This window comes from Peromyscus californicus, unplaced genomic scaffold (assembly GCF_007827085.1).
Source record: "Peromyscus californicus insignis strain IS unplaced genomic scaffold, ASM782708v3 Scaffold_1__1_contigs__length_55948999, whole genome shotgun sequence".
Lineage (NCBI taxonomy): Eukaryota > Metazoa > Chordata > Mammalia > Rodentia > Cricetidae > Peromyscus > Peromyscus californicus.
The window spans coordinates 49,245,404-49,268,987 of NW_026294492.1; the positions used below are offsets into that span (position 1 = coordinate 49,245,404).

A 23,584-nucleotide genomic window follows, 5' to 3' on the forward strand; every position below is an offset into this window, starting at 1 on the left:
CACCCTCAAGGGGGTCGCGACCCACAAGTTGAGAACTGCTGATTTAGCAAGCACTGTGGGTGGGAGAGAGAACCAGACAGACAGACAGACATACTCTGGTGCTGTGACCCAGCTAAGCGTGGAAGGAGTCACTCTAGACTTCAGTTGTTTCAACTGTAACCAAGGACAGCAGGGACCAGCCAAGGTTCAGCATTTGGTCTTGACCCCAAGAGAAGCCTGAGCCAGACAGGTACTTCAGAGCTCTAGGGAAATGTGCTTCGGGTTACTCACCCCAAGACATGTTGGCCCCAGGCTTAGAAAAAGCTTAGGAAACTATGTTGCAAAATCTGGGGCAGTCCCTGGGTGCAGGAACAGGGAGGGCCCAGAGGAGGAGGTCCATATAAGAGGCAGCCTCCACAGCCTGGCTCACTCCTGCCCACCCCAGGCCCTCACTCCCTCACTCCCTCCACCCTTCTCCTTCACTATGGCACCAGCTTCAGGGCCCCAGCTGCTGCTGCTGCTGCTGGCCTGCTCTCCCCTGGCTCTGGGAAGCCCCTTGTAAGTAGTTACCTTCTTACAGGCAGGGTAAGAAGGGGTTCTTACATGCAGGGTAAGAAGGGGTTCTTACATGCAGGGTAAGAAGGGGTTCTTACATGCAGGGGTGCAGTTTCTTGTAGAATTTCTGAGGTATCTGGGTGAGTGTGGCTTTGTGGGGGGGAGGGTACGAGATAAGGGTGTTAGAATTTGCGCTGAGGGCTGGAAGACCACAGTGTGGGTAAGAACTCTTGCTATATGAACGTGACCCTTGTCCAAACTCCCAGCACCCACGGAAAAGCCAGGAGTGGCCTCAGTGCCTGTAACCCCACACTGTGGGGCCGCACGCAGGCAGGATAGCTGGGGCTTGCTGGCTGCCAGCCCAGCACCAGGTTCAGAGAGAGGACCTTGGCTTGATAGAATAACATGTGTGGGTGAGAAAACAGAATACCTGATATCCTCCTCTGGCCTACACACACACACACACACACACACACACACACACGCATGCACGCACGCACGCGCGCACACACACACGCACACACACGCACGCATGCACACACACACGCACACACACGCACACACGCATGCACACACATGCACACACACACGCATGCACACACGCACGCACACACACACACACAGTTAAGAGCATGTGAATGAGCGTGTGCACACAGAATTTGGCCTGCTTGTGTGTCAGGGTGTTTACAGTCTCGTGGTCATGGAACCTCCATATTGTAGCATTGGGGTGCCTAACTATAGAACAGAAAGTCTGTAGATTTGGGGTGTCTGTGATGTGTCACGGTTTAGGCAATGGTGAGTTTGAGGTTTGGGGGATTGTTGGGGTCTGCAGCCCTTGACTGTGTAGACTCAAAAGTCAAGCTCAGATTGGGCCTGGTGACTAAGGCCTGTCTTCCCAGCTACTCTGGAGGCCGAGGCAGAAGGCATGCACATTCTAGGCAAGCTTGGTCTACAGAATGAGTTCGGGGCTAGCCTGGTCAACTCAGCGAGCCGCTTTCTCCAAATAGAAGAAAAAGAGGTTAGGTGTAGTTTGGTGACAGAGCACTTGCTCAGCCTGAGTGGTTCCCAGTGCTGAAACCAGGGAAAACCAGCTTCCGGTGGTCTGGTCGAGGGAGAGTGGGCCATGGTTATGTACCTCCCACACGGAGAGGGATGTAATGGCACCGAGGCAGGAACGTGGATCCAGGCATCCGCTCTGGCAGCTAGCACCGGGAGCCCTCCAGAACCAGTGACTGGGCCGACCAGGCACTGACGGACTCGGGCTGAAGTCTCCGGCCTGGAGGTGACATCTGCTCCCATATTTCTTGGACAGTTATTCCATCATCACCCCCAATGTCCTGCGGCTGGAGAGTGAAGAGACCGTCGTGGTGGAGGCCCATGAGGCACAGGGTGTTATCCCAGTCACAGTCACCGTGCACGACTTCACGAAGAAGCAGGTGCTGACCAGCGAGAAGACAGTGCTGACAGACGCCACGGGACACCTGAGCAGCATCACCATCAAGGTGGGCAAGGGACCGCCTGCGGAGCTACAGACAGCCACAGCCCCTTTGGTCCAGCCTGAGTCCCCTCCCCTCGGAACCCTTCCCCTCTGAGTCCTTAGCTCCCAGAGCCCCTCCCCTCTGTGTCCCCGCCTCCCCGAGCCCCTCCCCTCTGAGTCCCCGCCCCTCTGAGCCCCTCCCTTCTGAGGCCCCGCCCCTCTGAGTCCCCGCCCCTTGAGTCCCCGCCCCTCTGAGTCCCCGCCCTTCCGAGGCCCCGCCCCTCCCAGTCCCCGCCCCTCCGAGGGAAGGGGCGCAGAGGAGGCCCGAAGGCACAGGGATTACTCTCCAGGCCCCACAACCTGCAGCCGACTCCTGACTGCCCCCCTGGCCCATGTGTAGATTCCAGCCAGTAAGGAGTTCCAGCCGAACAAGGGGCACAAGTATGTGACAGTGGTGGCGAGCTTCGGCGCAGTGATGGTGGAGAAGGCGGTGCTGGTGAGCTTCCAGAGCGGGTACCTCTTCATCCAGACAGACAAGACCATCTACACCCCGGGCTCCACGGGTAAGTGGTGTGGGTGAGTGCACACACCGGGGCTGGGAGGCCCTGCCAGAGCCTGAGGTCTAACTCTGCTCCCTCACATCCTCCAGTCCTGTACCGGATCTTCACTGTGGACAACAATCTGCTGCCTGTGGCCCGGACGGTCGTCGTCACCATTGAGGTACCAGCTACTGAGCTTCCCAGAGACCCACGGAAAGGGGCAAAAGGCTACACAGCACGGCCCGTGCAGAGAAACCAGAGACCTGGGAAGACCCCTAGGAGGTCAGAGACCCAGCAATCTGACTCCAAAGAAACTCGCTGGGCCTCAGTTTCCCCATCTGAAGATTGGGATGACCGTTAGTGGTAATCCCATGTAGTCTGTTCTGCCTGGTAGAGGCCGCTGTGAAAGCCTGAGTAAGGATCTCTTCTCTCCCACAACCCTCAGTAGCTCCCACTTCTTCTTTTTTTTTTTTTTTTTTTTTTTTTTTTTTTTTTTTTTTTGGTTTTTTCGAGACAGGGTTTCTCTGTGTAGCTTTGCGCCTTTCCTGGAACTCACTTGGTAGCCCAGGCTGGCCTCGAACTCACAGAGCTCCACCTGCCTCTGCCTCCCGAGTGCTGGGATTAAAGGCGTGCGCCACCACCGCCCGGCAATGTATAGCCCTTTTTTATTTTATTTTATTTTAATTTTATTTATTTATTTTTTTTATTTTTTTAAGATTTATTTATTTATTATGTACACAGAAGAGGGCGCCAGATCTCATTACAGATGGTTGTGAGCCACCATGTGGTTGCTGGGAATTGAACTCAGGACCTCTGGAAGAGCAGTCAGTGCTCTTAACCTCTGAGCCATCTCTCCAGCCCCAGCTCCCACTTCTTTAGGGTCAGGTCCAGGTCTTCCTTGCAGGGCACAAGGCCCAGCTCATTCTGCCCAGTGTCCTCCCTGCGTGTCTCCTCCCTCTCTGTCCCTCACTCCCTCTGCTAAACACACACACACACACACACACACACACACACACACACACACACACCACCCCTGATCTTCTAAATGTCCAGGCATTTGCTGTATGAACTATGTCCTAAGCCAGTGAGGTCAGGACCCTTTATCTAAACATACAGGGAATGCACAGCACAGAGAGGTTGAGCCATTTGCCTGAGATCACACAGCTTCTAAGTGGCACAGTAGGGATTTGAACCTAGGCCAAGTGACCAAGATCTGTGTTCTTAACTGCCGCCTCAGTAGACATAGGAGATGGTGTGGTTGGGCCTCTTAAGAGTGGCTATATCCATATGCCTTTCCTGACTCTTTACAGACCCCTGATGGCGTGCCCATCAAGAGAGACACTCTGTCTTCCCACAACCAGTATGGCATCTTACCTTTGTCTTGGACCATTCCAGAACTGGTCAAGTATGTCTGGGTCTCCGGGAACAGGACTCCCCTATCCCTGGAGAGGGATGGGGAGGTGCTTGGAGGCCTGGCCAAACTCCTCATCTTCCTGCAGCATCGGGCAGTGGAAGATCCGAGCCTTCTACGAACACTCACCACAGCAGAACTTCACCGCAGAGTTTGAGGTGAAGGAGTATGGTAAGTCCTGGGGGACCTGATGGAGTCGGGGTAAGGACGAGGCCACTGTCCCTGTGCCGCCCGGGCAGCCCTGCCCACACCATCTGTGCCATCATCCCACCCCACCCCAGTGCTGCCCAGTTTTGAGGTCCTGGTGAAGCCTGCAGAGAAATTTTATTACATCGATGACCCGAAGGGCCTGGAAGTTTCCATCACGGCCAGGTGAGGGTGGGTGTGATGTACGGAGGAGATGGGTCTTCAGCCACAGCCAGAGAGGTCTTCGGGACCCCACGTCTCCTTGCCTCGCAGGTTCCTGTACGGGAAGGATGTGGACGGGACGGCCTTCGTGATCTTTGGGGTCCAGGATGGCGATAAGAAGTTTTCTCTGGCCCAATCTCTCCAGCGCGTGGTGGTACTGTCCCAGCCCTGTGACAGCCTGGAACCTCCATCGCTCCCTCTGAGACCACGCCCCCTCCCCTTAGTCCCTCCCACCTCTTAGCCCCTCCCAGTCCCACACTTTGCTGAACCTAGCCACCCATTCTGAGCCCTTCCCCTTCCCAGCTGCTCTCTTGGGGACCTTCTCCCCTCCTTCCCGCTCCCCTATCCTCTGCAGATCCAGGACGGTTTGGGGGAGGCAGTGCTGGAGCGACAGGTGTTGTTGGATGGGGTACAGCCTTCCAACGCTGATGCCCTGGTGGGGAAGTCCCTGTACGCCTCTGTCACTGTCATCCTGCACTCAGGTGAGGTCTGCTCTGATGAAGGAGGCCAGGTAGCAAGGCCAGCCTAAGCGAGGAGGCCTGGCCCTGAAGGGCTGCTGGGGAGCCTGCCCTTACTGTTACCATCCATCCCCTCAGGCAGTGACATGGTAGAGGCAGAGTGCACTGGGATCCCAATTGTCACCTCGCCGTATGAGATCCACTTCACCAAGACGCCCAAATTCTTCAAGCCAGCCATGCCCTTCGACCTCATGGTAAGATCCACGGCCAGTCCCCACTTTCAGTTTCAGTCACTCCGACCACGCCACCTGACCCTTCTCCACCTGCCTGCATCCACAGGTGTTCGTGACCAACCCCGACGGCTCTCCAGCCCGCCGAGTGCCGGTAGTCACTCAGGAATCTGATGCGCAGGCTCTCACCCAGGATGATGGTGTAGCCAAGCTGAGCGTCAACACGCCCAACAATCGCAATGCCCTGACCATCACCGTGAGTGTCCAGAACTCAGGCCCTAGTCTCCACAGCCAGGGAAATACTTGAGGCGTTGATGGCTTCCTGATGGGTTCTGTGGGTCACCCAGAGGGTCCCACGTTGCTGTAACCAAAACCTGACAAAAGTCACTTCATGAAGGAAGGTGTACTGGCTCACAGCATGAGGCTAGAGTTTGTCATGGCTGGGCAGGCACCGAGGCAGGAGCTTGAAGCCGCTGTTCACATATCGGCAGAGGTGAACGCTGGCACTCGGCTCGCCTTCTCCTTTTTATTCAGTCCAGTCCTCTAGCTCAGGGGAGGACGGTGCCACCCACACATAAAGGGAGTCTTCCCATTCAACCTCACCTAGAAACCCCCTCACTGGCATGGTCAGAGCTCATCCCCTGGTTGATTCTAGATGCTGTCAAGCTGCAGTCAGTATTAACCATCACCTGGGCAGCTCTGGGAATCAGCATGCCTCCCTCTTTCCCGACTTAGGTGCGCACCAAGAAGGAAGGTATTCCGGAAGCACGACAGGCCAGCAACACCATGAAGGCGCAGCCCTACAGCACTATGTACAATTCCAACAACTATCTACACCTATCAGTGTCTCGTGTGGAGCTCAAGCCAGGGGACAACCTCAACGTCAACTTCCACCTTCGCACAGACCCCGGCCAAGAGGCCAAGATCCGCTACTACACCTACCTGGTCTGTGGTCACCAGAAGCCTCAGCTCCCCCACATGACTCGCCAGCATCCTAGGGATCCCTGCCCAGCCCTGGGGTCTCCCCTACCCATCCTAAGGATCTCTGCCCGGCCCTGGGGTCTCCCCTACCCATCCTAAGGATCCCTGCCCAACCCTGGGGTCTCCCCTACCCATCCTAAGGATCTCTGCCCAACCCTGGGGTCTCCCCTACCCATCCTAAGGATCCCTGCCCAACCCTGGGGTCTCCCCTACCCATCCTAAGGATCTCTACCCAGCCCTGGGGTCTCCCCTACCCATCCTAAGGATCTCTGCCCAGCCCTGGGGTCTCCCCTACCCATCCTAATGATCTCTGCCCAGCCCCGAGGTCTCCCCTACCCATCCTAATGATCTCTGCCCAGCCTTGGGGTCTCCCCTACCCATCCTAAGGATCTCTACCCAGCCCTGGGGTCTCCCCTACCCATCCTAAGGATCCCTGCCCAGCCCTGGGGTCTCCCCTACCCATCCTAAGGATCTCTGCCCAGCCCTGGGGCCTCCCCTAGCCATCCTAAGGATCCCTGCCCAGCCTTAGGGTCTACCCTGCCCATCCTAAGGATCCCTGCCCGGCCCTGGGGTCTCCCCTACCCATCCTAAGGATCTCTACCCAGCCCTGGGGTCTCCCCTACCCATCCTAAGGATCTCTGCCCAGCCCTGGGGCCTCCCCTACCCATCCTAAGGATCCCTGCCCAGCCTTAGGGTCTACCCTGCCCATCCTAAGGATCCCTGCCCGGCCCTGGGGTCTTCCTTACCCATTCCATGTAGCCTCCCCCTGATTCTCATGCCAGCCCATTGTCCCTCCAGGTTATGAACAAGGGGAAGCTACTGATGGCAGGCCGCCAGGTTCGGGAGCCTGGCCAGGACCTGGTGGTCTTGTCCCTGCCCATCACCCCAGATTTCATCCCTTCCTTCCGCCTGGTGGCTTACTACACCCTGGTTGGAGCCAGCGGCCAGAGGGAGGTGGTGGCCGACTCTGTGTGGGTGGATGTAAAGGATTCCTGTGTCGGCACGGTGAGTCGTGCCCCCACCCCCGTCTCTCTTCCCCTCTTTCCTTTCTTTGAGACATAGGCTCACTGTATAGCCCCGACTGTCCTGAAGCTCATTATGTGGACTAGGCTGGGCCTGGAGCTCTGAGCTCTGCCTGCTTTTGCTCCCCCCCCCCCATTTGCATCCCCTCTTCTCTCTCCTGTTTCTTGCTTATCTCCTCCCTCCACTCTGCCCCCCCTCACATCCCCCCCTCTCTCCTCCACCTTTTCTCTTTCCTCCCGTTCTCCCTGTCTCCTCTCCCCCTGTGGTCCTTCCAGGGTTGACCCATCCATCTTGCTTCCCCATCCTCCCTACAGCTGGTGGTGAAGGGTGATCACAGGGATAACCGACAGCCCGCACCTGGGCAGCAAACGACACTCAGGATCGAGGGAAACCAGGGGGCCCGAGTGGGACTGGTGGCCGTGGATAAGGGCGTGTTTGTGCTGAACAAGAAGAATAAACTCACCCAGGGCAAGGTGAGTCCCTGAGCCGAAGTGGAGCAGAGTCGGGGAAAATGAGGGTGTGGTGGGCGCGAGAGGCTGGGCTGGGCTTCTGTCGGGGGCTGGATGTGAGGGTAGGAGGGACGGGGACGGCCGGGTTGAGCTTCATCGTGGATTGGATGAGGCTCTGCTCACCTGGCCTCTCCCCGCAAACCCTGCCACCCACCCCATCTCACCCCACTTGCAGATCTGGGACGTGGTAGAGAAGGCAGACATAGGCTGCACCCCAGGCAGCGGGAAGGACTATGCGGGCGTCTTCATGGATGCAGGCCTGGCCTTCAAGACAAGCCAAGGCCTGCAGACCAATCAGAGAACAGGTGAGAAAAGGGACCAGGGGTGGACACAGGGAGGGACATGCCTCCATCCCCAGATGCCCATGTAAGAGCAGGACCCCGAGAGCAGGAAACTGAATCTCACCTTCCTCCACAGCAGCACCTGGCATCCCTGTTTTGTTTTAAATTAGTTTTTAATTGCATTTAATGGAAGTTGGTGTGTGTGTGTGTGTGTGTGTGTGTGTGTGTGTGTGTGTGTGTGCTTTTGTGCACGCACACATGTGCAGGGGTGTGCATGCTGATGTGCATATGTGTACACGAGTGTGTATGTGTGTGCGCAGGAGTGCGTGCGTGTGTGTGTGTGTGTGTGTGTGTGTGTGTGCACACTCACCCCACAGCATGCATGTGGAGGTCAGAAGACAGCTCACACCCGTCAGTTCTCACCTTCCACCATGCGGGTCCTGGGCATCAAACTCAGGTCATCGGGATTAGCCGCAAGCCCCTTTACCTACTGAGCCGTTTTGTCAGCCTCCACTGCTGCTCCTTGAGCCTCAGTCTCTTCTACTGCCAAAAAGGGTGCAATCACACCCCGACCTCACCCATCTCACACCTGTCCCTCCCTCAGATCTTGAGTGTGCCAAGCCAGCTGTCCACCGCCGCCGCCGCTCGGTACAGTTGATGGAAAGGAGGATGGACAAAGGTTAGATGGACACCATCTCCACGCATCACCCACTCCATCCTGTTAGAATCCCAAGGGAGGAAGGGAGGGTTGCCTCCCTTGTCCTACCCCAGGGAAGTTCTCCCTGGAGTTTGGTCTGATCCTCTCCTGATGGCCAAGGCTGACGCCGGGTCTGGGCCTCCCACAGCGGGTCAGTACACAGACAAGGGTCTGCGGAAGTGTTGTGAGGACGGCATGCGGGATATCCCTATGAGGTTCACCTGCCAGCGCCGGGCACGCTTCATCACCCAGGGGGAGAACTGCGTGAAGGCTTTCATAGACTGCTGCAACTACATCACCGAGCTTCGCCGGAAGCACCAGCGAGATCAAGTGCTGGGCCTGGCCAGGAGTGAGTGGCACCCCAAAGGGGAAGGGTTCAGCTGTCTAGCGATGGGGTGGCTGCACCTGTCTGCTGAGAGAGTGGCCCAAACCCTGTGGCCCCAGCCCTGAACCCTGGGAAGACAGAAGGAGGAGGGCAGAGGCCATCTGGGCTTCTTAGGAAGGAAGAGGAAGTAAGGGAAGGGGGTGAGGGAGCCCAGGGCAGTCCTCGTACTGGCCTTTGCCCCCATCCCACAAGCCAATGCATCTTCAGCAAAATGAAGATAAGTTCTACAATCACTCCACATCGCAACTAGGTATGGTGGCACATGCCTGTCATTGCACACTCGGGAGACTGAGGCAAGAGGATTACTGTAGGTCCCGGGCCAGCCTGGGCTACCTAGTGAGTTCCCAACCAGCTTGTATGATGCTCATCTTGATACCAACACATCTGTAGAACACGATTTTTAGTTTTTATTTCCTGGATGGAGAGAGGACTCCCCACAAATCCCCAGTGCATCTGGGGCTGGTGGGAAACCCTCACCCCAGGGTGAATGCATTTACATAACTTAGAAATGTATGCAAGGGCCCCACCCCAAAGTGGGTCTTTTTCCAAACCACATCTACCCATCCTCAGGTGACGTGGATGAAGACATAATTCCCGAAGAAGATATCATCTCTCGAAGCCAGTTTCCAGAGAGTTGGTTATGGACCATAGAGGAGCTGAAAGAACCGGAGAAAAATGGGTATGGCTCCATGGCCAGTGGGTAAAGGTGTTAGCCACAAGACTGACATGGTGGGAGGAGAGAACCAACTCCCACAAGTTGTCCCCGACCTCTACATGGGGTTAGGACAGGAGGCCACACACTCTCTCTCACACACACAGTAAATACATTTTTTAAAAGGCAGGTGAGTCTAGGACACCCCCAGTCCACATTCCTGCCTGAGGGCAGAGAGCATCCCTCCAACAAGCTCTTTTACATATGATTTGCATGCACCTGCCAACTTCCTGTCTCCTCTGGAGTCACCATGGAGGTCCACAGGTGCAAACCCAAAGCTCCTCTCCAACCTGTCCCCAGGGGTCCCCACCTCCACACCCTTCTCCATCCTGGTAGATCTTACGACTTAAAATTTAAATTTCTGCCCCACCCAGAATCTCCACGAAGGTCATGAACATTTTTCTCAAAGACTCCATCACCACCTGGGAGATTCTGGCAGTGAGCTTGTCAGACAAGAAAGGTAAGGGAGGGGCTGGGGAGGTGACTCAGAGGTGAAGAGCTTGCCCTGTGAACATAAGAACCCAAGCTCCGTCTGCAGATCCAACATAGGCAAGGCGTCCGGGTGCTGGGGAGGCAGGAACAGGAGGACCGCTGGGCTTCCTGGTCAGCCAGCCTAGCCAATCAATGAGCTCCAGGGTCAGTAAGAAACCCTGTGTTAAAAAATAAGGTAGAGGGCTGGGAGAGCTCAGTGGTTAAAAGCATTTGCTAGTCTTGCAGAGGACTAGAGTTTGGCTCCCAGCACTCATTTCAGGCAGCTTACAACTGCCCAAGGTTCCAGGGGATCGGACGCCCTCTTCTGGCCTCTATGGGTACTGCACTGAGATGCACACAAACAGATACATGTGCACCTACATAAAATTAATTAAAGTGGAGGAGCAATTGAAGACAACACCCAGTGTCGACCTCTGGCCTCCTCATGTGTGTGCACCCGTGCACACACGTGTACATGTAAACACATAGAGGCTGGACACAGCTGACTGTAATACACCACATCTGGGGTTTGTCATGTGTGAACATGTGTGTGTTCAGTCTCTACCTTTCTGTGAACGGGATCAGCCATGGCCAGCGAGGGAACTTGAACCAGGAGCCTGGCGAGGCCTCCCTGCACAGCCCTCCCACCTGGACCCTTCACACTGCTCTCTCTGCCCACAGGGATCTGTGTGGCGGACCCCTATGAGATCACAGTGATGCAGGACTTCTTCATTGACCTGAGGCTACCCTACTCTGTGGTGCGCAATGAGCAGGTGGAGATAAGAGCCGTGCTGTTCAACTACCGTGAGCGTGAGAAACTTAAGGTGGGAGCAAGCCAGAGCTGGGAGGTTCAACAGGACCCACGAACCCACCTTTGCCTGCCCTAACCCTCCCTCACTTACCCTGCACCGGCCCCACCCTCACCTGCCCTGGTCCTCCCTCACCTGCCCCGGCCCCCCCTCACCTGCCCCGCCCCCCTCACCTGCCCCGGCCCCCCCTCACCTGCCCCGGTCCTCCCTCTCCTGTCCTGGTCCTCCCTCTCCTGTCCTGGTCCTCCCTCACCTGTCCCGGTCCTCCCTCACCTGCCCCGGTCCTCCCTCACCTGTCCTGGTCCTCCCTCACCTGCCCTGGTCCTCCCTCTCCTTCCCTGGTCCTCCCTCACCTGCCCTGGTCCTCCCTCACCTGTCCTGGTCCTCCCTCACCTGCCCCAGCCCCCCCTCTCCTGCCCCGGTCCTCCCTCACCTGCCCTGGTCCTCCCTCCCTGTAGGTGAGGGTGGAGCTGCTGCACAACCCAGCCTTCTGCAGCCTGGCCACTGCCAAGAAGCGCTACTACCAGACCATCGAAATCCCTGCCAAGTCCTCCGTGGCCATTCCATATGTGCTTGTCCCCTTGAAGATCGGCCTCCAGGAGGTGGAGGTCAAGGCTGCTGTCTATGGCCACTTCATCAGCGATGGTGTCAAGAAGACACTGAAGGTCGTGGTGAGTCCTCGGGGGCATCTGCTGTCCCTGCCCTCAGCTCTCCCTGCTGTTGACCTGGGCTCGGAGACACCAGGGATCATCTTAGGGCCCAGGTGTCACAGAGATTAGAGCTGGCCGGGGCTGTGTGTAGAGCGCTAGCTACTTCATGCGAAGCTCTGGGCTCTGTCCTCAGTGGCGTACGACCTGTCGTCCGAGCACTGGGGAGGTCGGGGCAAGAGGATCATGAATTCGAGAGCAGCAGGGGTAACTTAATGAGACCTTGTCTCAGGTTTGAAAAAGTTAAAAGGTCCCAGGGAGAGGCTCCCCTGGCAAAGCGACTGCAGTATAGGCACGAGGACCTGAGTGCAGATCCTCAGCCCCCAGATAGATGCCAGAGGAAGTGGCTGACTCGTCGAGAGACTCCGTCTCAAAAGACAGGGATAGAAGAAGACATGTGGCATTGACACTTTCACATGCTTGCACACACTCAGCACACACATGCACACACATTTGCACACACTCACACATGCGTGCACACTCACACAATACATGCACATGTGTACACACACATGCACACACACTATACATACACACAGGCACACTTCAGTCACACACATGTACACACAGAGGCATGCACACACACACACACTCTCACACATACATGCACACTCCCAAACACATGCATATGTGTATATACACACTCCCACATATGCAAACAACATGTACACCTTACACTCACATACATGCACACTCATGCATCCACACTCTCACACACATGCACACAAGAGTGTAAGGTAGGTGTCTGTATCCCCTCCTCCTCAGAAGAAGTTGAGACATAGAGAGGTCACACAGGGAGAAGAGGCGAAGTCCTTCTGAGGGGGTCATTCTCGAACAGCGTCCTGTTCACCATCCATGTATCTCTTGTTGTTTTATCCACCCCCCTTCACAGCCAGAAGGTATGAGAGTCAACAAAACCGTGGCTGTCCGTACACTGGATCCAGAGCACCTAGGTCAAGGTGAGAGGCAGGCAGAGTGGGCAGGGTGGTGTAGGGCACCAGGAAAGGGGCAGGGGGAGCTGGTACTACCCAAGTCTCTTCCACACTCATCCTGCAGGGGGAGTGCAGAGGGAGGATGTGCCCGCCGCAGACCTCAGTGACCAAGTGCCAGACACAGACTCGGAGACCAGAATTCTCCTGCAAGGTACGATGGCCTCTTCCCTGGCATGAGGGTCTGGGCAGGGGTCAGAGTAGCTGGGAGCTACGAACGGAGCTCCATCTCTCGGAGGGGGGAGACCTTGGACCAGGATGCAGGATTTGGATCTCAATTCTGCCATTTCAAGTTGATTGACCTGGGACTCATTTCTTAACATAATGCCTCCTTGTGCCTCAGTTTCCCCCTGTGAAAAATGAGGGCAATGATACTGTCTTAGTCACTGTTCTATAGCTGTGAGGAGACACTGACCACGGCAATTCTTAGTCTGTGATCTTTACGGCAGGGAGCAGGCAGGCATGGTGCTGGAGCAGTAGCTGAGAGCTCCATCCTGATCCACAGGCAGAGGAAGGAGAGAGACTGGGCCTGCTCTGTGCTTTTGAAACCTCAAAGCCCACCCCAGGGACACACCTCCTCCAACAAGGCTACACCTCCTAATCCTTCCCAAACAGTTCCACTAACTGGGCACCAAACATTCAAATATATGAGCCCCTGGGGGCCATTCTCATTCAAACACCACAGACACTCTCTGCCTTGTTTGCTGTGAGGATTGACCCATAGCACTTCCAACCCCTACTTCATCTGGAACAGTGCAGCTTGGGTCGGCCTGCAGGAGCCTACTGCAAAAGTTAGTTTAGCAAATAGCATTTGCTGGTAAAGATATTTAATGAGAAGCCACACGGGCCAAGTGCAGAGGATCTGCCCTTCTTGCGTGGATCCAGGAAGAGCAAGAAGGGGGTGTTGCACCTCTCAGACAAGCTACCATACAGAGCAAGAGACAGTACCTAACTCTAAAGTGGTTGGGGCGTTAAATGAGATGCTATGTGGAGTTCTCCAAGAGACCGTAGCGATGAATTCTAAGCCACAGCTGTCCATGGCTACTGCCATTATTTTAACTAAAGGTGAAATTCAATGTCCAAGATGGGGTACAACCTCCCCCTAAACCTACATAGGACTCCCCCTCCTGCGGTCCCCAAGCTCTAGGCTTCCTCTGGTCAGAGACCGGCTTGAACAGAACTTTTTTCCTCCACCCTCGGCTGCAGGGACCCCAGTGGCACAGATGGCCGAGGACGCAGTGGATGCGGAGCGGCTGAAACACCTGATCGTGACCCCCTCAGGCTGTGGGGAGCAGAACATGATTGGCATGACACCCACAGTCATCGCGGTACACTACCTAGACCAGACAGAACAGTGGGAGAAGTTTGGCCTAGAGAAGAGGCAGCAGTCCGTGGAGCTCATCAGGAAAGGTGGGCCTGCTCTGGAAACCCCCAAACCAGCTCCTCCTCCAAAGGCTCCGCCCCTCCTCAGAAGCTCCGCCCCTCCTCCCGAGGCCCCCTCCTCAACCTCACAAGCCCCGCCCCTCCTCCAGAGGCCCCTCCTCCAGAGGCCCCTCCTCCAGAGGCCCCTCCTCAATCTCACGAACCCCACCCCCCTCCCGAGGCCCTACCTCTCCTCCAAACCCCTCCCCTCCCTGCATGTCCTACAGGGATGATTTGCCTCCTATCTGATCCTGGGACCCAGACTGAGTCCTCTTTCCAGAATCCATGCCCTGCTTGGCCGCTTCTTCCTCTCTCCACACTTGCCCATTCTATACAGCACCCCTGCTCCCACTCTCCTTAGTGAGACCCTCCCCCACCATGCTCCCACCCACCCACACCCCACGCTGTCCCCCCTCAGCTTCCTCTCCAAGCCCTCCTTTAAAGCCCACTCCCCCTCCCCAGGATCCCGGTCCCACACTCTTTGAACCCTCATCCCACCTCACATAAGTGGCATCCTTGTCCTGCCTTCGGGGCACCCACTGCCCACCTAGTCAGCCCAGCCCCAGCCCACCCCTCCCTTTGGTGATCCTGTCTATTCCGCACAGGGTACACTCAGCAGCTGGCCTTCAAACAGCCCAGCTTTGCCTATGCTGCCTTCAACAACCGGCCACCCAGCACCTGGTAAGGACAGATGCTCAGCGTGGCACCCACGACACCCCGACACCCACCTGAGCAAAGCCTGAGTCCCCACCAAGAGTGGTCTGGTCCCTCCCTGTCCACAGTCAAGGCTGCGGAACTGACTGAGCCTTAGACGCCTTTATGCGCCAGCTTCATGGGCTTTGAGATGAAAAACCCAGAGGGGCTCGCTCGCCCCTCTGCTCATTGGTGGGTGTGGATGTCATTCTCTGTTTCCAAAAGCCGATTGGTTCACATCTGGTGTCCACCTAACCCCCGCCCTCAGGCTGACCGCCTACGTGGTCAAGGTCTTTGCTCTGGCGGCCAACCTCATCGCCATCGACTCTCAAGTCCTGTGTGGGGCTGTTAAATGGCTAATTTTGGAGAAACAGAAACCAGACGGTGTCTTTCAGGAGGACGGACCCGTGATTCACCAAGAAATGATTGTAAGAGGCGGGGGGGGGGGGGGGGGGGGGGGGGATTCCAGACCGGGTAGAGGGTCCCGGGATGGAGAGGAAAGAGCACCACTCCATCTGCCTGATCACTTAGTGGAGGTGGGGGCCGGCGAATGAAGTTATAAAACACCAAAGTGTTGCAAGAATCAGAGGCTGACAGAGCCCGCCACGGGAGGGACATGTATGGTATTGTGCTTGGGACCAGAGGTCAGCCTTGGGTGTCTGTCTTCAAGGGCCGTCCACCTTTTTTTTTTTTTTTTTTTTTTTTTTTTTTTTTTTTTTTTTTTTTGGTTTTTTCGAGACAGGGTTTCTCTGTGTAGCTTTGCGCCTTTCCTGGAACTCGCTTTGGAGACCAGGCTAGCCTCGAACTCACAGAGATCCGCCTGGCTCTGCCTCCCGAGTGCTGGGATTAAAGGCGTGCGCCACCACCGCCCGGCCGTCCACCTTTTTTTTAAAGACGGGGTCTCACTCTCCCAAGGCTCACCAAGTAGGCTAGGCTAGCCGGTCCCTGAGCTCTAGAGGTTTGGCTGTCTCTGCCTACACAAGCACATGCCACCACACCCAGATGTGGTGAACACCCATATTAATGTGAGTTCTGGGACATCAAACTCTGTTGCTCAGGCTTGGACCATCCATCTCTCCAGCTCCTACTAAGTGTTTTGACTCATGATCGTTTGCATTTACTGTGGTCGTGTTGGGGGGTGGCCCCACCACACATCAAGGAGCACTTGTCCGACTGTGGCGCCGCTGCCTGGTTCATGTCCATCCTCCCTGTTGGACAAGAAACCCTGTGAGGGATAGCCATGTGTGCTTTTCCTCAGCCGTTACACCGGGAGCGGCAGTACGGGGGACCCCGGTGACACACAGAACGAACAAACAATTCAACTGATTCACCCTAGAGCGGGGAGCCAAGCCCAGACTCCTCAAGTCTTCAGGGTACACGGTAGCCAGGTAGGGACACAAAAAGACCCACTTCTCCTCATCACAGGGTGGATTAAAGAACGCCAAGGAGGCCGATGTGTCCCTCACAGCCTTCGTTCTCATCGCACTGCAGGAAGCCAGAGAAATCTGCGAGGGGCAGATCAACGTGAGTATCCTGTCAGCAGCCCTCCATCCCGCCACCCACCCAAGCTGTGGGGAGGGGTGCTCTTACTTCTTCCCTGTCGCCATGCTCAAACACTCTGACAGAAAGCAGCCTGAGGGAGAGAAGGGTTTCTTTCCGCTTACAGCTCCACAGTGTAGACATCCCTGGGGGAAGTCGAGGCAGGGACTCAAAGGCAGGCGTGTTTGCTGCTCCACACAACATTACCTCGGGCCAGCGAACTCATCCCCCTCACGGCCGAGGAAACGATGTTGCTCGCTGCCTCAGTGGAAGGCTCGTACCTTGGCTAGCTTGCTGGGGCACTCAGGACCACCTGCCTAGGGATGGTGTTGCCCACAATGGCGCTCCCACATCTATTTACAGTGAAGAGAATCCCCCGCCCCAGACATGAGCAGAGGTCGATCTGACCTAGGCAGTTCACCCTCTGAGGTTCCCCTCTTAGGCTCCCCTGAAGCTAACCAGGGGAGCAGTTGTTGCCTTGAGCTGGGAGGTTTGGTCCTCTTGGCTCCTATCTAGATGATCTTGTGAAAAACCATGACACCTGTTGTGTATCATTGTGACCTCAGAGCTTTCCATGAAGTCTGGCATGTGACTTTTCCTGGGGAGACCCAAATAAATGTCTATGGCCCTAGACAGTGGCCAATAACAGACCAAGGAAACGAGCCCCAGTTCAGCTTGTTGAACATCAATTTATTGGGTCACTTATGGGGGCATGGGGAGCTGAATTGCCAAAAGGACCACCTCTCCGTGGGTAATGAGTCACAAAAGCTGCATGCCTAGAGTCCCCTGCGGAATCGTGGGCAGGTCCACCAAAGAGACTCCCTACCCCAGCGACTGCTGACTGCATCTGTAGCCATCGGGAGGGACATGGTGTGCCTCGTGCCTCTCATGAGAGTCTTGAGCACTTGCGCGTTTTGGGAACCTTCTGAGCCTCTGAGTCTCTCCATGTCTTTTGGAGTTTTATGAGCCATCCCCACCCTCTTGGAAGGAATGTTTCAGATCAGAGCAAATAGCTGCACATCCAAGTTCAATAAATGAATAAATGACGAGCCCCTGAGGGTGTGATGATGGCGATGGCGATGGAGGAGGCCATGATGATGGCGATGGTGATGGAGGAGGCCATGATGATGGCGATGGTGATGGAGGAGGCCATGATGATGGCGATGGTGATGGAGGAGGCCATGATGATGGCAATAGTGATGGAGGAGGCCATGATGATGGCAATAGTGATGGAGGAGGCCATGCTGATGGCGATGGCGATGGAGGAGGCCATGCTGATGGCGATGGCGATGGAGGAGGCCATGCTGATGGCAATAGTGATGGAGGAGGCCATGATGATGGCGATGGTGATGGAGGAGGCCATGATGATGGCGATGGTGATGGAGGAGGCCATGATGATGGAGATAGTGATGGAGGAGGCCATGATGATGGCGATGGTGATGGAGGAGGCCATGCTGATGGCGATGGTGATGGAGGAGGCCATGATGATGGCGATGGTGATGGAGGAGGCCATGATGATGGCAATAGTGATGGAGGAGGCCATGCTGATGGCGATGGTGATGGAGGAGGCCATGATGATGGCGATGGTGATGGAGGAGGCCATGATGATGGCGATGGTGATGGAGGAGGCCATGCTGATGGCGATGGTGATGGAGGAGGCCATGATGATGGCGATGGTGATGGAGGAGGCCATGATGATGGCGATGGTGATGGAGGAGGCCATGCTGATGGCGATGGTGATGGAGGAGGCCATGATGATGGCGATGGTGATGGAGGAGGCCATGATGATGGCGATGGTGATGGAGGAGGCCATGATGATGGCAATAGTGATGGAGGAGGCCATGCTGATGGCGATGGTGATGGAGGAGGCCATGATGATGGCAATAGTGATGGAGGAGGCCATGATGATGGCGATGGTGATGGAGGAGGCCATGATGATGGCGATGGTGATGGAGGAGGCCATGCTGATGGTGATGGTGATGGAGGAGGCCATGATGATGGCGATGGTGATGGAGGAGGCCATGATGATGGAGATAGTGATGGAGGAGGCCATGATGATGGCGATGGTGATGGAGGAGGCCATGCTGATGGCGATGGTGATGGAGGAGGCCATGATGATGGAGATAGTGATGGAGGAGGCCATGATGATGGCGATGGTGATGGAGGAGGCCATGATGATGGCGATAGTGATGGAGGAGGCCATGATGATGGAGATAGTGATGGAGGAGGCCATGATGATGGAGATAGTGATGGAGGAGGCCATGATGATGGCGATGGTGATGGAGGAGGCCATGATGATGGCGATGGTGATGGAGGAGGCCATGATGATGGAGATAGTGATGGAGGAGGCCATGCTGATGGCGATGGTGATGGAGGAGGCCATCTGGCATAGGCTTAGACTGACTGCTGAATCTGGTTTCTAGCTTATGCCAATTTGGGACATTTTATTTATTTATTTTAGTGATAAGCCCTAGGGGAGTATTTACAGGACCATAATCCACCATTGTGATGAAGCAGGGATCACCCACTCAAGAACCCGCAGTCCCACACTCCTGCACACCCCTAATGTACAGATGGATTCAGTACAGAGGTGCCACACAGTGGCCCCAACAACCTGGGAACTCTTAAAGCCAAACACATCAAATACAGGGGAGCCCCACAAGGCAGATCCTATCCTGGTGGCCCAGAAGTCGTGCTAGTGAGATCCCAATTGTTGTCCCTCACAGAGCCTTCCCGGGAGCATTAACAAGGCTGGAGAGTACATCGAAGCCAGTTACCTGAACCTGCAGAGACCATACACAGTGGCCATTGCTGCGTATGCCCTGGCCCTGATGGGAAAACTGGAGGAACCTTACATCACCAAGTTTCTGAACACAGCCAAAGGTAAGGGGACACCTCAAGGGGAAGGGGTGTGTGGGTGGGGTGAGGGTCACGTCAAGGAGAAGGGGTGTATGGGTGGGGGTGAGGGTCACCTCAAGGAGAAGGGGTGTATGGGTGGGGGTGAGGGTCACCTCAAGGGAAGGGGTGTGGGGGTGAGGGTCACCTCAAGGGGAAGGGTGCATGGCTGAAGGTTGAGGAAGTATCCTGGACACACACACTGAGCCCGGATGCATGGTTCTTAGCTGAGGGATGGGGTGGATGGCCCCACACTGAGCTGCACTCAGTCCATCAGTCTGTTGATTCTTCAATGTAAATCACACAAGAGGCCTGGGGCATCTTTCATTCAACCTTACACTGGGCATCCAAGTCCAAAGGAGCATCGGGAGCTGGTGGCTGGAGACGGCCTTCATTTCTTTTCCTGTTTCTGTTATAAAATACCCCAATGACAGCAACTCCAGGGAGGAAGGTTTCAGTTCAGCTCCCAGGTCAAGAGGGCAGTGCGTCCCAGCTGGGAAGTCAAGGCAGTGAGAGCTAATCAGGAAGCATGGTGGATGTAAGCCTGCTAGTGCTGGGTTCATGTCTCCATCTTACACAGTCCTCTAATATTCCTACCCACAGTCACGATGGGTCCTCCCACCTCAGTTCACACAGTCAGGATGAGCCCCCGCTGACAAGGCCAGGGGATTGTCTCTCAGGTCACTCAAATTGACAATCCACACCGAGCACAAGGATGCTGACCATAAACATGGCCACCCGGGCATGGGGAAAGCTAGCTCCTGGACCACCCTCAGACTGCACAGGCAGTGGATGAGGGGCTGGGGTGTCCCCTGTGCAGATCGGAACCGCTGGGAGGAGCCTGGCCAGCAGCTCTACAATGTGGAGGCCACATCCTATGCCCTCCTGGCCCTGCTGATACTGAAGGACTTCGACTCGGTGCCTCCTGTGGTCCGCTGGCTCAACGAGCAGAGATACTACGGGGGTGGCTACGGCTCCACACAGGCAAGTGGCCTCCAGCGCCAGCGCTTGCCTCCCAGGCGTGCATCTCCCCTGTCCGAGCAGTGTGGGAGACTGCAGGCAAGCAGAGAAACTACATCACGTGCCTTGTTCCACCAGGCTTCCAATGGTGCCCTTGCTTGCTGGAGGGTTCTACATTATATTCTTCATTCTGCAAGGCTCCCAATATCCCCCATTCTCATCAAAATGTTCTAGATCATGTTCCTAGGCTCCTCCAATGTCACCCTAATTGGAGGGTTCTGGGTCATGTTTCTAGTTCCATCAGGATCTTAATGCCCCCCCATCACTGGAAGGTTCTAGAATATGGTCTCAATTTGACTAGGTTCCCAGTGTCCCCCTCTCTCGTGTGGGTTCATGACTCCCAGTGTCCCCTTATCACTGCAGGGTTCTAGATTATTTCCTTCACTCCAGGGGACTCCCAGTGTCCCTCTCTTTCACATGTGGGTTCCAGATCACATTCTATATTCCACTGTGTTCTCAAATGGCACACTTTCATATCTGTGAGTTCTAGACCAAGATTCCAATTCCACCCAGACTCTTACTATCACCTTTTTGTCGTTGGTATATTCTATATCAGTTCTCATCTACACAAGGGTACTGCCTGGTGCATCTTCCTCTAGAGCTTTCCAGATGATGACTTTGGCAACTAGGGCAAGCTCAGGCTCAAGCTTGATCTTTCTTTCTTATGGGCTGTCAATCACTTCTCAATGTTCCATCCTCAGTATCACTTTAGAGTTTGGTGCCTCCACACTCCAGTTCATGAGATGGTTCTAGACTAATTCCTGGCCTCCTAAGCCCAAGTCTAAGACGCCTTCCTCTTGATGGGTCTAGAGGTTCTAGACTTTCAGTCTTACACTTGGATTTTCTGATAGATCCTGACATGTTTTCAGCATTGGTAACTTCTGAACAAAATCTTGCTTCCTTAGAGAATTCTAGACAGGCCTTCAGTATCCAGTGACCTCCACTGTTCTCTTCACACTCTGGTGGGTTCTAGGCCACAGACTGACTGATGACCAGCCCTGGCCTGACCTTCTCACACACAGAGCTCTGGGACATCCACCCGTTTCTAACTTTATCTTTGCAGGTTCTTGTGTGTGGTGCTGATGCCATAATTCTGATCCATACATCATTATCTCTCCCCAGCATGTCCTAACCACCAATTAGAATGCAAAGCTAACCATCTTTCTATCCCATGGGCTCTAGGCCACCTTCATGGTATTCCAAGCCTTGGCCCAATACCAGACAGACGTCCCCAACCACCAGGACTTGAACATGGATGTGTCCTTCCACCTCCCCAGCCGCAGCACCCCAACCAAGTTTCGCCTGCTCTGGGAAACTGGCGGCCTCCTACGATCAGAAGAGGTACAGCCTCACCCCTCACCTCCCTCGCTTCCACCTTCTGTACAGCCAGGGCTGCAGGAGAGAGGTCAGATGCCTGCCAGAGCCATCAGAGCCAGGGGCAGCTGGCCTTGTATGTGCACTCACGTGTGTGCATGCCTGTGTACAGGTGTGGGACCATTTGTGCGTGCGTGTGTGTGTGTGTGTGTGTGTGTGTGTGTGTGTGTGTGTAGGCCAGAGGACAACCTTCGATGTCATTCCTCACAATGCTGTTCACCTTGTGTGTCAAGACAGAGTCTCTCGCTGGGCTAACACTCACCAAATAGACTAGGCTGGCTGGTCCGCAGGCCCCAAGGATCCCCCTCTCTCTGCCTCCCCTGTGCTGGGGTCTCAAGCCCATGCCTGGCTTGTTTTACATGGATTCTTGGGATGAAACCCAGGTTCTCACGTTTATAAGGCAAGCACCTTGCCTACTGAGCCATCTCTGTGGTCCTGAAGCTGGCTGTTAACACCCCTCTTCTCTTCCCCAACTCCATGTAGACTAAGCAAAATGAAGCCTTCTCTCTAACAGCCAAAGGAAAAGGCCAGGGCACGCTGTCGGTAAGGAAGGGGAACCCACACCTGCTGGGCCCACCGCTCTCTCCTGTCCCCCTCTCCCTGTCCTCGGTCATCCTAGGCTCCTATGGGACTCTGTCTCCTCTTACCAGGTGGTGACAGTGTATCATGCCAAAGTCAAAGGTAAAGTCACCTGCAAGAAGTTTGACCTTAGGGTGACCACAGCACCAGCCCCTGATACAGGTGAGAGGAGTAAAGACCCTTCCATCACCTCCTGGCCCCACCCCTTCCCATCCCTGCCCTCCTCCTGAACCAGGATCCAAAGATACCTTCTCCCATCTTTCTGTTTCTGATTGTAGCCAAGAAGCCCCAGGGTGCCGAGAATACTATGGTCCTTAACATCTGCACCAGGTGAGGATGGGAGTCCTTGGGACTCATCCTGGTCAATCCCTCCCTGAACTGCATCCTCGGTCCGTCTCCGTCTCCTCTGTTAACAGCACTTCTTCGTTCATGCCGGCAAGCTGGCCATCCCTCCGGCCACACAGCATATCTCTCACATAACCCCAAGGTTCACATTCCCTCCGTCTTCTCTCCTAGAGCGCCATTGATGTGACATTCAAACTTGACTGCCAGGGCAATGTTTACTTTTCTTATTATGTGATCATCTCTGCCAGCCAGTTTCCTCTTTCCGTGACGTGTGTGTGTGTGTGTGTGTGTGTGTGTGTGTGTGTGTGTGTACACGTGTGTGTGTGAGAGTGTGTGTGCATTTTTTCATGCCACAGCTTACATTCAGAGGTCAGAAGAAACTGCAGGAGTTGGTTTTCTCTTTTTACCATGTGGGGTTTTTACCATGTGGGGTCTGGGGATTGAATTCAAGTTGGAGCTCACTGCCACACGAGCCCTCCACACTGCCACACCAGCCCTCCACACTGCCACACCAGCCCTCCACACTGCCACACCAGCCCTCCACACTGATACACCAGCATCCACACTGACACACCAGCCCTCCACACTGACACACCAGCCCTCCACACTGCCACACCAGCCCTCCACACTGCCACACCAGCCCTCCACACTGCCACACCAGCCCTCCACACTGATACACCAGCATCCACACTGACACACCAGCCCTCCACACTGACACACCAGCTCTCCACACTGCCACACCAGCCCTCCACACTGACACACCAGCCCTCCACACTGCCACACCAGCATCCACACTGACACACCAGCCCTCCACACTGCCACACCAGCCCTCCACACTGCCACACCAGCCCTCCACACTGCCACACCAGCCCTCCACACTGATACACCAGCATCCACACTGACACACCAGCCCTCCACACTGACACACCAGCATCCACACTGACACACCAGCATCCACACTGACACACCAGCCCTCCACACTGACACACCAGCTCTCCACACTGCCACACCAGCCCTCCACACTGACACACCAGCCCTCCACACTGACACACCAGCCCTCCACACTGACACACCAGCCCTCCACACCGACACACCA

The 23,584-nt window shown here is 55.5% G+C and overlaps 1 protein-coding gene across 1 annotated transcript in view; it reads left to right on the top strand.

Moving 5' to 3' along the window:
• Nucleotides 1–410: 410 nt before the first annotated feature.
• Nucleotides 411–23,584, top strand: part of C3 (complement C3) — a 29,349-nt gene continuing 6,175 nt past the window's right edge. Inside the window, exons 1-33 of the mRNA XM_052746793.1 lie at nucleotides 411–537; nucleotides 1,847–2,036; nucleotides 2,412–2,574; nucleotides 2,661–2,731; nucleotides 3,861–3,955; nucleotides 4,050–4,132; nucleotides 4,243–4,333; nucleotides 4,421–4,523; nucleotides 4,725–4,851; nucleotides 4,966–5,081; nucleotides 5,167–5,313; nucleotides 5,793–6,002; nucleotides 6,837–7,043; nucleotides 7,376–7,534; nucleotides 7,746–7,875; nucleotides 8,456–8,530; nucleotides 8,697–8,897; nucleotides 9,504–9,612; nucleotides 10,020–10,105; nucleotides 10,798–10,940; nucleotides 11,384–11,596; nucleotides 12,525–12,591; nucleotides 12,689–12,775; nucleotides 13,828–14,031; nucleotides 14,649–14,724; nucleotides 15,005–15,164; nucleotides 16,162–16,260; nucleotides 19,002–19,158; nucleotides 19,991–20,154; nucleotides 21,373–21,531; nucleotides 22,048–22,107; nucleotides 22,215–22,305; nucleotides 22,422–22,473. Of these exons, the coding sequence (XP_052602753.1) occupies nucleotides 464–537; nucleotides 1,847–2,036; nucleotides 2,412–2,574; nucleotides 2,661–2,731; nucleotides 3,861–3,955; nucleotides 4,050–4,132; nucleotides 4,243–4,333; nucleotides 4,421–4,523; nucleotides 4,725–4,851; nucleotides 4,966–5,081; nucleotides 5,167–5,313; nucleotides 5,793–6,002; nucleotides 6,837–7,043; nucleotides 7,376–7,534; nucleotides 7,746–7,875; nucleotides 8,456–8,530; nucleotides 8,697–8,897; nucleotides 9,504–9,612; nucleotides 10,020–10,105; nucleotides 10,798–10,940; nucleotides 11,384–11,596; nucleotides 12,525–12,591; nucleotides 12,689–12,775; nucleotides 13,828–14,031; nucleotides 14,649–14,724; nucleotides 15,005–15,164; nucleotides 16,162–16,260; nucleotides 19,002–19,158; nucleotides 19,991–20,154; nucleotides 21,373–21,531; nucleotides 22,048–22,107; nucleotides 22,215–22,305; nucleotides 22,422–22,473 (4,169 nt within the window). The 5' untranslated portion in view covers nucleotides 411–463. The remainder of the gene's footprint in view (nucleotides 538–1,846; nucleotides 2,037–2,411; nucleotides 2,575–2,660; nucleotides 2,732–3,860; nucleotides 3,956–4,049; nucleotides 4,133–4,242; nucleotides 4,334–4,420; nucleotides 4,524–4,724; nucleotides 4,852–4,965; nucleotides 5,082–5,166; nucleotides 5,314–5,792; nucleotides 6,003–6,836; nucleotides 7,044–7,375; nucleotides 7,535–7,745; nucleotides 7,876–8,455; nucleotides 8,531–8,696; nucleotides 8,898–9,503; nucleotides 9,613–10,019; nucleotides 10,106–10,797; nucleotides 10,941–11,383; nucleotides 11,597–12,524; nucleotides 12,592–12,688; nucleotides 12,776–13,827; nucleotides 14,032–14,648; nucleotides 14,725–15,004; nucleotides 15,165–16,161; nucleotides 16,261–19,001; nucleotides 19,159–19,990; nucleotides 20,155–21,372; nucleotides 21,532–22,047; nucleotides 22,108–22,214; nucleotides 22,306–22,421; nucleotides 22,474–23,584) is intronic.